Genomic DNA, 16,083 nt, shown 5'->3' on the forward strand with positions numbered 1-16,083 from the left:
GATTTGTGGCACCGCAACCAGCAGTGGAGCATAATTTGTGGCACCACGACCAGCAGTGGAGCATAATTTGTGGCACCGCGACCAGCAGTGGAGCATAATTTGTGGCACCGCGACCAGCAGTGGAGCATAATTTGTGGCACCGCGACCAGCAGTGGAGCATAATTTGTGGCACCGCGACCAGCAGTGGGGTATAATTTGTGGCACCGCGACCAGCAGTGGGGTATAATTTGTGGCACCGCGACCAGCAGTGGAGCATAATTTGTGGCACCGCGACCAGCAGTGGAGCATAATTTGTGGCACCGCAACCAGCAGTGGGGTATAATTTGTGGCACCGCGACCAGCAGTGGAGCATAATTTGTGGCACCGCGACCAGCAGTGGGGGCATAATTTGTGGCACCGCGACCAGCAGTGGGGGCATAATTTGTGGCACCGCGTCCAGCAGTGATGCATAATTTGTGGCACCGCGTCCAGCAGTGATGCATAATTTGTGGCACCGCGTCCAGCAGTGGAGCATAATTTGTGGCACCGCGTCCAGCAGTGGAGCATAATTTGTGGGGCATAATTTGTGTCACCGCCACCAGCAGTGCCACAAGTGGATTGTGGTAGATTGTGATTACTAAACCTTTTTAAAGGTGTCTGTTATTTTATGATAAGGAAACTTCCTCTAAGTAAATGAAAATGTGCCCACTTGTTAAACCTGCTTCAAAACACAAGTCAAACGCAGAAAACCAGTCCATAGGCTGCTGGAGTGCACACAAATTCCTTATTTCATGATCTTTCAGAGCACAAACCTGCTGAACTTGCTCTTCTTTGCATAAGTGATCTGCTGAAGAGGAAAATATATTTAAAGAGACTCTGTTACTTTCCTTATTCAGGCTCAATTGAAAGAGTTGACCCCCCTACTTATACTCATCTCCCCCGTCAGGCTTTTCCTCTTTGGGGGTCAGGAGTCCAAATCTTGTCATTAGCTGAATTCCAAGGACACAGGTTAATATTTACATAGATGAAATGTACTTTATAGGAGGGTGCCAAAAGAATTTCACATCTTCTTAGTTTAAATTCCTCGTGCCAACACTTAGTCTCAGAAAAGTGTCTGGAGCAGGAGATAAGTGCCAGCTATCAGTGCAGCCTCCTCTTCCTAGCTGCATTGTTGGACAGCTGTGGGGGAAGGGGGAAGGGCAACTTGTCCAACCACATAGCTAGCTTTCCACAGCACATTAGGAAGATGGTGCAATGTACTACATATACTTTGCCCCCTTCCCCACTAGCCTCTAGCTCAGGGATCTATAAGCTTTCTAAACAAAGGGAAAGTTTATTGTCCTTCAGAATTCGAGGGGGAGGGGGGGCGGGGGATTGTGGCCAGCAGGAAAAAAAACAGTTTTTCTGGCATCAGTGGAAGTAAACAGTGCCCTGTCTTTGGTATTAAAGGGGAGAAATAGCGCCCCAATGCTGGTGTCGGTGCCACAAATTATGCCCCACTGCTGGTCGCGGTGCCACAAATTATGCCCCACTGCTGGTCGCGGTGCCACAAATTATGCCCCACTGCTGGTCTCGGTGCCACAAATTATGCCCCACAAATTATGCCCCCACTGCTGGTGTCGGTGCCACAAATTATGCCCCCACTGCTGGTGGCGGTGCCACAAATTATGCCCCACAAATCATACCCCACTGCTGGTGGCGGTGCCACAAATTATGCCCCAACTGCTGGTGGCGGTGCCACAAATTATGCCCCCACTGCTGGTGGCGGTGCCACAAATTTTGCCCCCACTGCTGGTGGCGGTGCCACAAATTTTGCCCCCACTGCTGGTGGCGGTGCCACAAATTTTGCCCCCACTGCTGGTGGCGGTGCCACAAATTATGCTCCACTGCTGGTTTCGGTGCCACAAATTATGCCCCACAAATCATACCCCACTGCTGGTCGCGGTGCCACAAATTATGCCCCACTGCTAGTGTCTTTCAAGACTTCACTTATGATGGGGCCCTTCTTCGCACATCCACATCACTGCCCCCATGATATGCACACTTCCTACTAGCTGTCCAGCAGCAATTATGCCCCCACTGCTGGTGTCGGTGCCACAAATTATGCCCCCACTGCTGGTCGCGGTGCCACAAATTATGCCCCCACTGCTGGTTTCGGTGCCACAAATTATGCCCCACAAATCATACCCCACTGCTGGTCGCGGTGCCACAAATTATGCCCCAACTGCTGGTGGCGGTGCCACAAATTATGCCCCCACTGCTGGTGGCGGTGCCACAAATTATGCCCCCACTGCTGGTGGCGGTGCCACAAATTATGCCCCCACTGCTGGTGGCGGTGCCACAAATTATGCTCCACTGCTGGTGGCGGTGCCACAAATTATGCCCCACAAATCATACCCCACTGCTGGTGGCAGTGCCACAAATTATGCCCCTACTGCTGGTCGAGGTGCCACAAATGATGGCCCACTGCTGGTGTCTTTCAAGACTTCACTTATGATGGGGCCCTTCTTCGCACATCCATATCACTGCCCCCATGATATGAACACTTCCTACTAGCTGTCCAGCAGCTGGATCCCCTCAAAATCCAGAAGAGGAATGACAACATGATTGCAAGAGCACCACTCAGCGAGGGCTAACCTGCACATCTGGATTGGTGGTCCCTGCAGCAGGAAACAGCTGTGACGAGGAACCTGGACTGTGAACTTAGGCTGGCCATACACGGTTCAAATTTTGGCTGGTTCAGCAGAAACAGGGCGAGATTCGAATCGTTAATGGGCAGGCTGAATGATCAGCTTGGTACAATCAACTTGGGTACAACCAGCCTACCAGATTCTCTAGGGGTGATCACTGTCTTCTTCTGGCAGGGACAGCTTCCCACACCCACTCCCCCCGGTAGAAGACAATTCCTGATTCCCCTGTCAGCACAGTCTGGGGGGGGAAGCATGAAAATTTGTTTCCTGCAACCCATGGTTGCAGGAAAGAAGTTTGCACTGTGTGTGGCCAGCCTTAGGCCAGTATATCTTTCTTTGCTATATAGGAAAAAAAAAAAACCTATGTGGTAGGTTATAGAATAGGAAAACTTTAGTTTTTGCCCATACTTGGGCTTTAAGTCTGGGCTCACATTTTTCATGAGGAGGGCACCCCATTATTTTGATTAGGCTGCCTACCACATCCGAATCACAAAGCAGCACATGACCCTATTTTTTTTAATTTCGCTGCATCATAATAGTACTTTGTTACCCTACATTACGGCATGTGATTTTATGCGCATGTTAGTAAAGTGCGTTGGGTATGGTTACAGAAATATAGCGGTGTTCTGTAGAGAAGTGCCCCCATTAAATAGTGCCCACGCAGGACAGAGCCGTACTCCAGCTGAGTTGTCGTAACCATGGCGCAAGCACACATAGGAGGTATCTCTCGATGGGAGATACCATTTCACAGGCACACCTGAAACCTATACAAATAGCAAGGGGAGATCGTAGTTCTTAGCTTGTGCATCGCTGCTGCTGGAGGGCGGCTAGTGGCGAGGCACAATGTGAGAACTATGGTCTCCCCTCACTGTTTGCATAGGTTTCAATTGTGCCCGTGAAATGGTATCTCCCCTCCTACAATGTGCGCATGCGTCATGGTTATGTCAGCTGTTGTGCCATGACCTACGGCGCATGCGCAGTTCATCGATAAGGGAGCACCACACACCTGCTAAAGCGATATTTCTGTATCGCACAAATATGAACCTAGCCCAAAAGTTCCCAATCCTGGGGAACGCTTCCAAACGCGTGGGTGGCGTCCAAAGCGTTTATGAGGCGTTGGATTTGTAATCGCAAGCCCTACAAAAACTGTATACGTGACAAGAAGAAAGACAAAGAGCCAAACACACAAGGAGGAGAGACACACATAGGGCAAAGTGACATTTCCCCAACCATATACCCCCAATGACAAGAGCTAGTTACCATGCCACCCAAGGAGACATCCTGGTCATCTGTGAGGATCAGCACTATGTTCGGTCTCCGGGACTCCCCCTCCACAGCCGATAAACACAGGGAAGCTGAGAAGAGCAGATACAGCCATGTTCCCGGAGAGCCCACACAACTCATCCTTCTCCTCTCATACAAAGTGCCCATCTTCTAGTTCATTACTCGCACGGCACACACATGCACACAGCCCAGAAGAGGAAGTAGAACTATACGGGTCAGCTGATCAGTTTCACATCACATGCCTGACAATAACAGGAAGAAGGGAGAGAAGGAGGAAGCAACGTACACAGGAGGCGTGTCTGCCCACTAGGGGGCGTGTGTGTATACTCATCTCATGCCTCCCTACACTGTGCAGGCTGTAGTCACACATAGAAGGATAGAGAGGCTGTATACTGTACATTGTCATTGTGGGCCCGTGACTACAGCAGCAGCCAGCCTCAGCTATTATATACTGCCATGACTTTTTCTTTCCTGCTTCTGAACATACAGTATGCACTAAGCACCTATCTTCAGTCACAGCAGTGTTGCCTATTATTCATTGAGAAAAATGCAAAGGCCCGGATTCACGTAGGAGAGCGCATCTTTGTGCGGGCGTAACGTATCCTATTTACGTTACGCCTCCGCAACTTTGACAGGCAAGTGCAATATTCTCAAAGCAAAGTTGCGGCGGCGTAGTGTAAATAGGCCGGTGTAAGCCTGCCTAATTCAGATGTGGGCGTGTATTATGTAAATGTATGTGACCCCACGTAAATGACGCTTTCTCCGAACGGCGCATGCGCCGTCCGTGAAAGTATCCCAGTGCGCATGCTCCAAATTAACCCGCAAAAAGCCAATGCTTTCGACGTGAACGTAAATGATGCCCAGCCCTATTCGCAAACGACTTACGCAAACGACGTAAAACGTGAAAAATTCGACGCTGTTCTGACGTCCATACCTAACATTGGTACGCCTCATCTAGGCCTCATAGAGCAGGGGTAACTTTACGCCGCAAAAAGCCTAACGTAAACGGCGTATCTGTACTGCGTCGGCCGGCCGTACGTTCGTGAATAGGCGTATCTAGCTGATTTACATATTTCTAGGCGTAAATCAGCGTACACGCCCCTATCGGCCAGCGTAAATATGCAGTTAAGATACGACGGCGTAGGAGACTTACGCTGGTCGTATCTTAGAGAAATGTTGGCATATCTGATTCTTTGAATCAGGCTCCAAGATACGACGCCTCAGACTCAGAGATACAACGGCGTATCTGGAGATACGCCGTCGTATCTCCTACGTGAATCCGGGCCAAAGTTTTCTGTGAATGGCACCCCTGTGTGAGCCAGCCATGTCTTGTAGTTACTATACAGTGGGGATGGGCTCAGGCGTGTTCAGATTGTAGTCCCAACCCACCTGAGCAATCCAACCAGGAAGCTGTCACTGCACACCGCCAATCATGAGCAACGTTTGTATAGCCTCGTACACACGATCGGATTATCCGACGGGAATTGTGTGATGACAGGCTGTTGTCAGAAAATCCAACCGTTTGTACACTCCATCGGACAATTGTCGGATTTTCCGCAGGCCAATGTGGGATAGCATCAGTGCCGATCCTGACTTCCCTGGGGCCCTAAGCAAAATGACATACTGACTTCTTACCTCTTGTCCCATGCAGCCAACGAGTTGAGAAGCGGGGTGAGGGGCCAAAAATGACTTCTCACCCGGCAGGGCCTCTAGTAATTTGGGGGGCCCTCCGCAGCTTTGCGGGGCCCTAAGCGGCTTGCATAATGAGCCTATAGGGCGGATCAGCCCTGGATAGCATGCTTTAAAATTGTCTGCCAACAAATGTGTGTACAGAAGTCCATCAGACAAAACTCCAAAGTACAAACACCCATGCTCAGAAGCAATGCTAACCATGACACAACATTAGCAGAAGTTGCCCAAAGGGTGGCACTAAAGAGCTGAAAAATCGTGTTTTGTGTTTGTTGGCCAACAATTGTGTGCCGTTTGTATGCAAGACAAATTCCAGGCCAGCGCCCTTCGGACAAAAGTCCTACACTTCGTCCGTGGAAAATCCGATCGTGTGCATGAGGTTTAAGTGTAGCTGCGGGCTGGGAATTGGGAAATGTCTCACTGCCCATGATTGGCGGTGTGCAGTGAGGGCTTCCTGGTGGGATTGCTCAGGTGGGTTTGGACTATTATGGAAAAATCAATCGAATGATGCTCCTAAGCAGATGAACACTGAGAGTCAACAAATCAAATCCCAGCTGGAAAAATAAATAGTAAAAGTGTAGCGCTAAGATTACGATTATATATATATATATATATATATATATATATATATATATATATATATATATATATATATATATATATATTAATTATTCAAATAAAGTCCATACACAGGTTCCCAAAGAGTGTTCACTCGTGAGCCAAAGGTCAAGCTGGAGACGTTGTGCAAAGCCTCCAAAGATAGCACTAGCAGCTCACCTCATGATATGGTCCCCTGACTTAACAGACGGGTCAAATGCACCTTCCCATATAGGGTCAAACACCAGGAGTCTTTAAGTGATCTCCTTTATAACTCACAGAGGTGGATAATGAAGCCGAATAATCAAGCAGGCAGCACTGACATATGCCAGACCAATCCAATTGTCCTAAATATGGGAGCCGAAATTCCAATTGAAAATGTTACATGTAACAAAAGGAAGATATATAGTGCTCTCTGCTAATACAGTGGAGCCTTGGATTACAAGCATAATCCGTTCCAGGAGAATGCTTGTAATCCAAAGCACTCACATATCAAAGAAGTCAATGGAAACAAAGATAATTCGTTCTGCATTGACTTCTATTGCATGCAATACCGCATGTGGCCAGAGGTGGGGGGGGCGCCAGATAGACCCGGAGAGACTTGGAAATACTTCGGAGACCGTTCGGATGCAGTCAGAAACCCCTGAAAAGGCTTGGCAACACTCAGGAAAGGAGTATTTCCGAGTATTTCCAAACGGCTCAGAGTGTCACTGGCGCCCCCCGCACCTCAGGCCAAACCGAGTCAGAATTTTGGAAAAAAAAAAGCTTGTATTGCAAAACGCTTGTTAGCCACGTTACTCGCAATCCGAGGTTCCACTGTACTAGTATATTAACCAACAAGCCTCTTTCTGAGATTTGGTGTTTACAAGTTAAAAACATATTTTTTTGCTAGAAAATTACTTAGAACCCCCAAACATTATATATTTTTTCTTTCTAACACCCTAGAGAATAAAATGGTGGTCGTTGCAATACCTTCTGTCACACCGTAAAGTTAGCCCAATTTTTTTTTATATTGTGAAAGATAATGTTACGCCGAGTAAATTGATGTCACGCTTCAAAATTGCGCCCGCTCGTGGAATGGAGACAAACTCTTACCCTTAAAAACCTCCATAGGGGACGTTTAAAAATTTCTGCAGGTTGCATGTTTTGAGTTACAGAGGAGGTCTAGGGCTATAATTATTGCTCTCGCTCTACCGATGTCGGCGATACCTCACATGTGTAGTTTGAAGACCGTTTTCATATGCAGGCACTACTCACATATGCGTTCACTTCAGCACACAAGCTCGGCAGGAAGGGGCGCGTTTAAATTATAATTTTTTTCTTATTTATCTAACCTTTTACTTTAATTTTTTTCACTGTTCTTTAAAAAAAAAAAAAAAATGTGTCACAAAAGTATGACAGGTCCTCTTAAATATGAGATCTTGGGTCAAAATACCTCAGATCTCATATTTGGACTAAAATGCAAAAAAAAAAAAAATGGTCCTTTAAGAGCTGTGGGCGTTTTGACGTTGCTTTCACCCTGCAATGATTTGGAGATGGGTGGGGGCCATCTTCCCCTCACTCGTCTCCATGTCAGGCTAGGAAGAGGATTTGATCACCTCCGCCGCTACCGACAGCCACGGTAAGTGGCAGGGGTCACCGGAGCGTGGAGGGAGGGGGGCTCCCTCTCCCGCCAACGATAAATGTGATCTTATGGCGAATCTGCCCGCTGAAGAAGAGGATACCAGGGTTATGGTAGCTAGCTACTACCATAACAACGGTATTCCTCTTCAAATTAAGGAGGTATGTAGCGATACCCCCAAAGGAGCCGCTGATTGATTTGGGATCGGCGTATTAAGTTACCTCTATGTAGTGTCTAGGGGTGAAGGTAGTGAGCAGAGCAGCAATCGAATGTCCAATCTGTACAATCTGTAGAAAAGGTTGATGAAAATAGAGTAACTTCGCAATGTCAGACTTTGGATAAGGAAAGCAGTCCTGCCTTCTGTAATTGTATCAGTACGTTGCCACTCCAGCCAGAGTGGGTGAAGTGCCCCCCGACAGACCCCTGCCACAGGCCTGGCAGCCAGAGCGTCACTTAAGGTTGCTGGGAGGAACAAGTCTCTGCCACAGACTTGGCTCTGATTAAATGTTGAGCCCTCTGCCACAGGCCTAGTGCAAGGTTAAGCTGAATGATAGAGCGAATCCTCCCAGTAAATCACGTCAGGGTCACCGGTTGACAGTGTGAGTGTTCCTGTCAATGTCCGGTCACCAGATCCCCGATGGTTCATTCAAGCCCTTTTGGATAACCTGCCTCCGGGTTCTCCTCAAGCCGATCCCCCACCGAACAGCATACAGCCTGGGATCCTTTCAATAAAGGTGGGGACCCAGTAAATCACTGGGACCCCCTGGTAGCATAAGTTGCTCCAGGCCAGGAGGGCCCAGAGTCAGGAACTCCGCGTAGCACGCGACCCCAGGCCAGGAAGGCCATAGTGGTGGGGCCGGTGTTGTGCGCACACCTTAAAGGTGGGTGCTGCACCCGGAACCCGCGAAGAACCCCGAACAATGGCCTCCGCCACAGAAATACCCCTCCCCAGCATGCCCCGCAAGGGAAAACTACTCCAATTGGCTGCTGGGAAGAAGCGGCTCCACCTGGACCCCTCTGGCGCCACCTGCCTCCCAGAGATGGAACTGCATCCCCGGAACGCAGACTGACCCACAGAACAATCCAGATTTGGCGACAGCCAAATTTGACAAAATCAAGAATGAGAGCAACATAACTCCTCTCATTCCCCCACTAAATTTAACATAGCGTCCTTTCTGAAAGTAAAGGGGCGCTACACGTATATAGTCGAACAGCGGTAAGGAAGCGGTTAAATAAAAACCAAGTTTTAAACTTACAAACAGTGTAGAAGCGTTCGTTGCAAACAACACAGAGATGGTTGGGACTATGATACAAACACGCCTGAGCCCACCTCTACTATACAGCAGTGCGGCTGTTTTTCAAAAGTACTGGAAGACCGCGACAATCATTGAATTACTGCCAACTTCTACCGATTGCAACTACTACTACTGATTCCCTGCTTCCACAGCGCTTCCATATGTGTAACTACAATCTATTCCTGGGATTCATATTTAAAGGATTAGTTCACCTTTACCAAAAAATGTCTATGCAGGTAAAGGATGTCTAGGTGAAAAATAACTGGGCAGCTTTGACTAAAGTTGAATAATGCTCTTGTTATAGGTGTAGGCTATTTACGTACCTCCTGAAGCCTGACTAAAAAACTCCCAGAAATGTCATCCCTACATCCATACACCCATTCCTTCAAAGCTCAAAAAGGTAGATATTTTTTTTTTCTGAGCTGTGTCAAGCTGTTTTGGGCCCACAGCCTTCAATGGAAGCGCCTCCAGACACATGAAGTGAATGTTTTCACACAGGTTTTGGCAGCTCAACAACTGTTCTCTGCTCTCCCCCCACCCAGGAGCTTGCACACAGGAACAAACACTTACAAAACTCTTAAAGGAGTTGGAAAGGCTTGTTTTCATTTTTTTTTTTAAATAACAAACATATCATACTTACCTCCACTGTGCAGTTAGTTTTGCACAGAGTGGCCCCTATCCTCGACTTCTGGGGTCCCTCTGCGGTTCTCACGGCTCCTCCCCGCATTAGATAACCCCCTAGGAGAAGCGCTCTCCCGAGGGGGTTACCTTGCGGGTGCGCTCGCAAGTCCAGCATTTGCGTCCATAGAAACGAATGCCGGACTCAGTCCTGCCCCCCGGCGCCCACATCATTGGATTTGATTGACAGCAGGCAATGGCTGCGCTGCTATCAATGTATCCATTCAAGAGCCGGGACCCCGTGGAGAGAGGCACATCCCCACCGAGGGAAATACAGGGCTGAGGTAAGTAAAACAGAGGGCTAGGGGGACCGGTCACTGCCAGGTGTCTTTTCACCTTAATGCATATACGTGTGCAAAAATGTCTGTATAAGAGCTTACTAGGTGTGAATGTTGGGGCCACAGAAGGAACAGGGGAAGTAACCCCATGGTATTGTCTGTCACTCCCTTTTCTTTCATATATTAGTCAATCACTGATTATAGCCTTATAACTATATTACATATTTGGTTTTGATGAAATCCCTGGGCTGCTTTCTGGTTCTTTCAGGTACTAAGTTATTTAAAGCGGAGCTCCGCCCAAAAGGGGAAGTTCCGCTTGTCTGCCTTATCCCCCCCCCCCCCCCCAACACATTTGGCACCTTTTGGAGGGGAACGGTTACCTGGTTTTGACAGCTGGAAGTTTGTCCTACCTCCTTCACCCCGCAGCCACCTATTCGCAAAGCGCAGCACAATTTGTGCATGTGCATTTGGAAACCGGCTTTGAAGCAACAAGGCTGGTTTCCCTTAGCCAAGATGGAAAAACCGGCCATGGGTATGCTCCACTGCAGTGTTTCCCATAGGAAAACTGCCAGGAAAAAGACCGAAGGGAATTGCGGCAGGAAAAAAGAGAACATGTTTCCTGTCGGGAAAACTGCCATGGAGCATACACACGGACAGTTTTCCCGGCCAAAAAACTGGGGAAAACTGGTCGTGTGTACGAAGCATTAGAGCTCCACAGTTGGTGGTGTCAGTGGGGACTATAAATAAATTTAACAGACTGTTAGCAAATGCAATATACAGAGATATTGAAAATAATAGTGACATAAACACACAGACATACTCAGGTTGAACTGGTTGGACTGGTGTCTTTATCCAACCTTACCAATGAATGATATAATTATTGTAGCACTCTTTTGGGTGGGGAGTTATGAAAAATGCCCCTCCCCAAACAGGATATTGCGTTAAACCTGTAGGTAAATATGAGAACCAGAACCTTTGCTAAGTGGAAGAGCGGGTATGATAATAAAATTGGTAGTGCCTACACCCAGGACAGGGCCTCTATGAACAGAGGGGATTCTCTGCTTGGGAAATTCACCAGTAATCTAATCAAAGTAGTTGGGAACAGAGGAACTACTGCAACCAGCATATAACATTAACCATACGTTTATAAATGCCCACTATTATTAACATAAAACAATCTTTATATAGGAAAAGATTAAAGTATAATTAAAAAATGTTTTTGTTATGGACAGAGTGGAGCGAAATTAGAACACCGGTCTGGTGTTTATTTGTAGATATAGAACCCTATGCGCTACCACTTATTATAAGAAATAGGAGGCATCTTTTTACAACTTAACAATGTGTCCCCACATCTACCAGTGTTGCCAACCGTCAGTATTTTTACTGGCAGCCAGTAAAAAACAGGCAATTTATTCCTGCCAGTGAATGCCAGTAAAAGGAAAAGGTTGCCAGTAAAAAATATGGCTGTGACGCTTGGCTAGGTCCGGAGCCGGCCGAGAGCAACCGTAATGCCTGCTATAGTGTCTTTGGCCGACTCTGGCGGAGGCGGTGCCTGAGCATGTCATGTGATGTCGCAAGGAAGAGAAGCAAAGCGGCCAGAGCCTTGTGTGCGGGTCGGGAGCAACACAGGCCGGGAGCGAGGCTGTCAGTGCTGTTTAGACTGGAGTGGACTGGAGGGATCACCTGGCATGGAGAGTAAAGTTAGAAAAACAAAACAATTTGGTGACTTGATTTTCATATAATAGTGTCCATTCCAGAATAAAATCAGTATGTCCAGTGATATCCGTTGTGCAAATGTCATCAAATTCCTCAGTGATGTGATGACTCTCCCTTGCACCTCAATCCACACTGTGTGTGCTAGTAGCTCACCTAATTCCCTAGACCAGAAGGTCTAAAAGCATTTACGGTGTAAGCAATTCCTCTCCATGGGTGGCTATATCATATCCTTTCTTCCAATCAGCAATGCGATGGTATGTGGATCTGTCCTCACTCTCTCCCATTATCCACTTTCCTCTCCCTCAGTAAGTGATATGGTTATACAAGAAAGCAAATCCTCATTGTGTAGTATTCCAATTAAAATTTATTATATAAGAAACGTAGTAACTCACACTTAGAATCGATTACAACAGCATCAGAAACCATAACCTCCCGGGATCAGCTGAAAACCAGAATCGATGTACCCAACTCCTTCCCGACTAGTTGCGTCACAGCCAACTTGACTTCATCAGGGGTGATATTTTTTGTTATGGACAGAGTGACAGAATTAGAACATATCTCTGGTATTTATTGCTGTCCTGTTTACCATTATTATTGAAAGTGAAAGTAAAAGAAAATCCCAAATTTTGGGTTGTCTCCAGAAAAGGAGTAGAGGTTAAATCTTTCAAGGGGGACACTGGTTCTGGTGACCCTGGTGACATTCAGGGATTCCCTTGATTTGGAGGGATTTTCTATCACTTCCTGTTGTGGCTATTGGGACAGGAAGTAAAGGGAATCCCCAATGGGACACAGATGGCAAAAAACACTGACAGGGGTTGTAACCTTCCCTATACTCTATTCAAGGCAAAAAAAAAAAAAAGTTTTGCTTTTTAGTGCTTTAAAAATAGTATGCATATTCAAGGCACAAATATGTATTATCAGCAAAGGGCCCAACAAGAGTCCTGGTGGACTAGCGCAACCTAGAACACACTATCATTTATTTTTATTTTTTGGTCAGCTGCTGGTTTTCCATCATGTTTGTCCGACAGAAGGACAGGTCAGACTGGCTGTCATACACACGGGCCAAATGTCAGCCTGTTTTTATTTAACTGCCCGATGTCGCCCAGCATTGGCCCGTGGGGAATTAGGCTTTAGTTATCTGGTATAGTTCAGGTGAAAATGAATATGTATACCCAGAAACTATGGAATACAATAGCAAACTAATGAATATAGTAGCACGTACCTATTAACCACTTCAGCCCCAGAAGAATTGGCTGCTCAATGACCAGGCCATTTTTTGCGATTCGGCACTGCGTCGCTTTAACTGAAAATTGCGCGGTTGTGCAACACTGTACACAAACAAAATTGACGTCCTTTTTTTCCCACAAATAGAGCTTTCTTTTGGTAGTATTTGATCATGTCTGTGATTTAAATTTTTTGTGCTATAAACAAAAAAAGAGCGACAATTTTGAAAAAAATACAATATTTTGTACTTTTTGCTATAATAAATATCCCCAATTTTTTTAAAAAAAGGCAATTTTTTTCTTAGTTTAGGCCGATACGTATTCTTCTACAATAAGCATATATTGATTGGTTTGCGCAAAAGTTATAGCGTCTACAAAATAGGGGATAGATTTATAGCATTTTTACTAGTAATGGCGGCGATCTGTGATTTTTATCGGGCATGCAACATTATGGCGGACACATCGGACACTTTTGAATCATTTTTGGGACCATTGGCATTTATACAGCGACCAGTGCTATAAAAATGCACTGATTACTGTAAAAATGTCACTGGCAGGGAAGGGGTTAAAACTAGGGGGCAAACAAGGGGTTAATTGTGTTCCCTAGCGTGTTTCTAACTGCAATAGTACACAATAAATAGCATGAATGGAAGCCATCCATTGTGTACAATTGTCATGTGATCTAATACTGGCAGAGGCCCAGTACACTGATCTGTCATCCGCTGTGCCCTAGGGACACAGCAGATCTGGAAGTGAGCATCAATGGCTAGAGCATTGACTGAAGCATCATAACAAGGCTGTAGCAACATGGCAGAGGGGAGGAATACCATTTGTGAGAGTTTTTTTTAGCAAGCTTTTGTAGGGGCAAAAATAGCCTACAGCAATAGCAGTTACATTATCCAATAGTATTCATAGAAGCACAGTTTGATTTTTTTTACTGGTACCCCTTAAAAACACAACTAAACCCTCCTAACCTTTACAGATGTAGTGCCTATGTACTTTATAGTACTGGTGCTAGTTAAATTTAAGGGTAGATCAGAGTATAGTTAAACTCTGATCCAGATTGTTAGTTACAAAATGCGGTCTCTGTCTCAGCTTGGCTGTGCTGTAGGCCCATTCTGCTGTACTGGGGTGTTCTTCCAGCCCTGGTACTGCAGGTGGCAAGAGTGGAGTCAAGGTTTGGGTGCTCTTTCCCAGCAGCCAATCACAAGGGTTTGTCCTCGCGGTACATGCTGGGGAGGGGTATTTAAGGGGCAGACGCCATTGGTTCTTGGTCTTCTTCGTCCAGTGTGGAACCCACCTTTAGGGTGGCCACATCACAGCGCCCCGGCGTTATGGCCTACCTGGCCGGGGCGTGCGTGCCACGCGGTGTTCCTGGTTCCGGGGCCATGCTGACCCGGAGCATCTGAACAGCGACGGGGACCCAGTGAGTGACTGGGTTCCCACTTTGAGGATCCCAAGCTGTACTGCTGTTCGGTGGGGAGTCAGTCTGAGGAGCGCCATTGAGAGGCTGGCGGTCCAAAAAGGGCCTGGACAAACCACCGGGGATCGAGGTCGCCGGACACCGAGGGATTGATCACCTGTCGGTCGGTACCTGGGCGACAAGTTGAAGGAGATCCAGACGTAACTCATTTAAGGAGGCATATCTCCAAGAATTCAACCCAGAGGGGACCTGTGGCAGAGGTATCTTTCTGAGGCTCATTGAGAGGGGTCTGTGGCAGAGACTTTCTCCCAAGTTCAAGTTCACCAAGGAGGGTCTGTGGCAGAGACTTTATCCTACAATTGTCCGAGTGATACTCCAGCTGCCAAGTCAGAGAGGCCTGTCCGGGTACACTAAACCCATTCTGGCGGGAGTGGTGCTAAGAAGTGTTACGTTTGGGAGCAGGACTGTTTTCTATCATAATGCCTAAATCTGCTATTCTCCTTCAGCTTTACTTTCCTCACCACAAGTTTACTGTTTTTTCCCGGCTAGGTAATAAAGAGCACAGCAAAGAGCACCTGCCTGGACATTCCTTTACTTCTACTACATGCAACCCCTAGGAATTTCGGAGGAGCCACTGTCAGGTCACCTGTGGCCAGATGACAAGTGCACCCCATTGGGGTCAGGGGTGCACCACAGGGTAGAGAACATTATAGCCGACTGCTGCGGACGGACCACAAAGCAGATATGGAGGAGAGGTTCGCTGGGGCACAAACAGGAATCCTACAGGCAGCTTGAGCCCAAGATTCCCCAGGGCACGGAGACTAAGACCCAGCTTGGTGTTCACCAGAGCCTCTAGTGGTGAGGGTGGCCTTCGCTGCAGCTGGATCCAGGTCGCGGCACCTGGAGTCCCCTAGGTCACGCTCCGTAGGGAGAGAGGGGAAGCAGCAAACAGGATACAAGCGATAGTGGAGGGTAAGCCGAGGTTGGGGCAACAAGCAGACGTGGATTACCCAAGGGACAGGCCAAGGGTCAAGGTCACAGGCAAACAGGAGTAGTTGTAGACAAGCCAAAGTCGCTACACAGAGATATTAACGTAGCACACTGCAAGCAGGAACACAAAGCTAACACACAACGTTGAAAAGCAAAGCAGACCTGCAGTGCACTAGTTAATATAGAGTTCCTGGGATGGCCTGGGGTGGAGACATACATGGAGGAGAGATGATAAAAGGCAGCCAGATAAGAGAGTCAGGCCTCTAATGAACACATGGAGGAGAAGGTAAGCTGGCAGACATTATTGCATATCCATGACAGTCACGAGGTAAGACGCCACCCAAAAATCCAGCAGCTCCACTGGGGGTATTCTACGCAGTCAAGAAAACTGCCGTCTTAGTCTCTGTTTGATCTGCTGTTGCGATGGTGCTGCAGTTATTAACAATCATGGCACCAGGTTTTCAGTAGAGGCCTTTGCAATTCTCCCATTTTTGCACAGTCGACTATGGTTTCTGCTATTGTGACAAATGAACCTGGAACCATCTAATCAGAAATATCCCCCTCATCTAAACAAGGTCGTCTGCAAGGCAGAAAGCTGGAGTTCTGCTATCACTTTCATA

General features: G+C 47.2%; 1 protein-coding gene across 1 annotated transcript in view; it reads right to left on the reverse strand.

Moving 5' to 3' along the window:
• Positions 1-4,202, reverse strand: part of GNS (glucosamine (N-acetyl)-6-sulfatase) — a 51,096-nt gene extending 46,894 nt beyond the window's left edge. The window contains exon 1 of the mRNA XM_040344077.1: positions 3,930-4,202. Coding sequence (XP_040200011.1) covers positions 3,930-4,100 — 171 coding nt within the window. The 5' untranslated portion in view covers positions 4,101-4,202. The remainder of the gene's footprint in view (positions 1-3,929) is intronic.
• Between the last annotated feature and the right edge of the window lie 11,881 nt (positions 4,203-16,083).

Source organism: Rana temporaria, chromosome 3 (assembly GCF_905171775.1).
Source record: "Rana temporaria chromosome 3, aRanTem1.1, whole genome shotgun sequence".
NCBI lineage: Eukaryota > Metazoa > Chordata > Amphibia > Anura > Ranidae > Rana > Rana temporaria.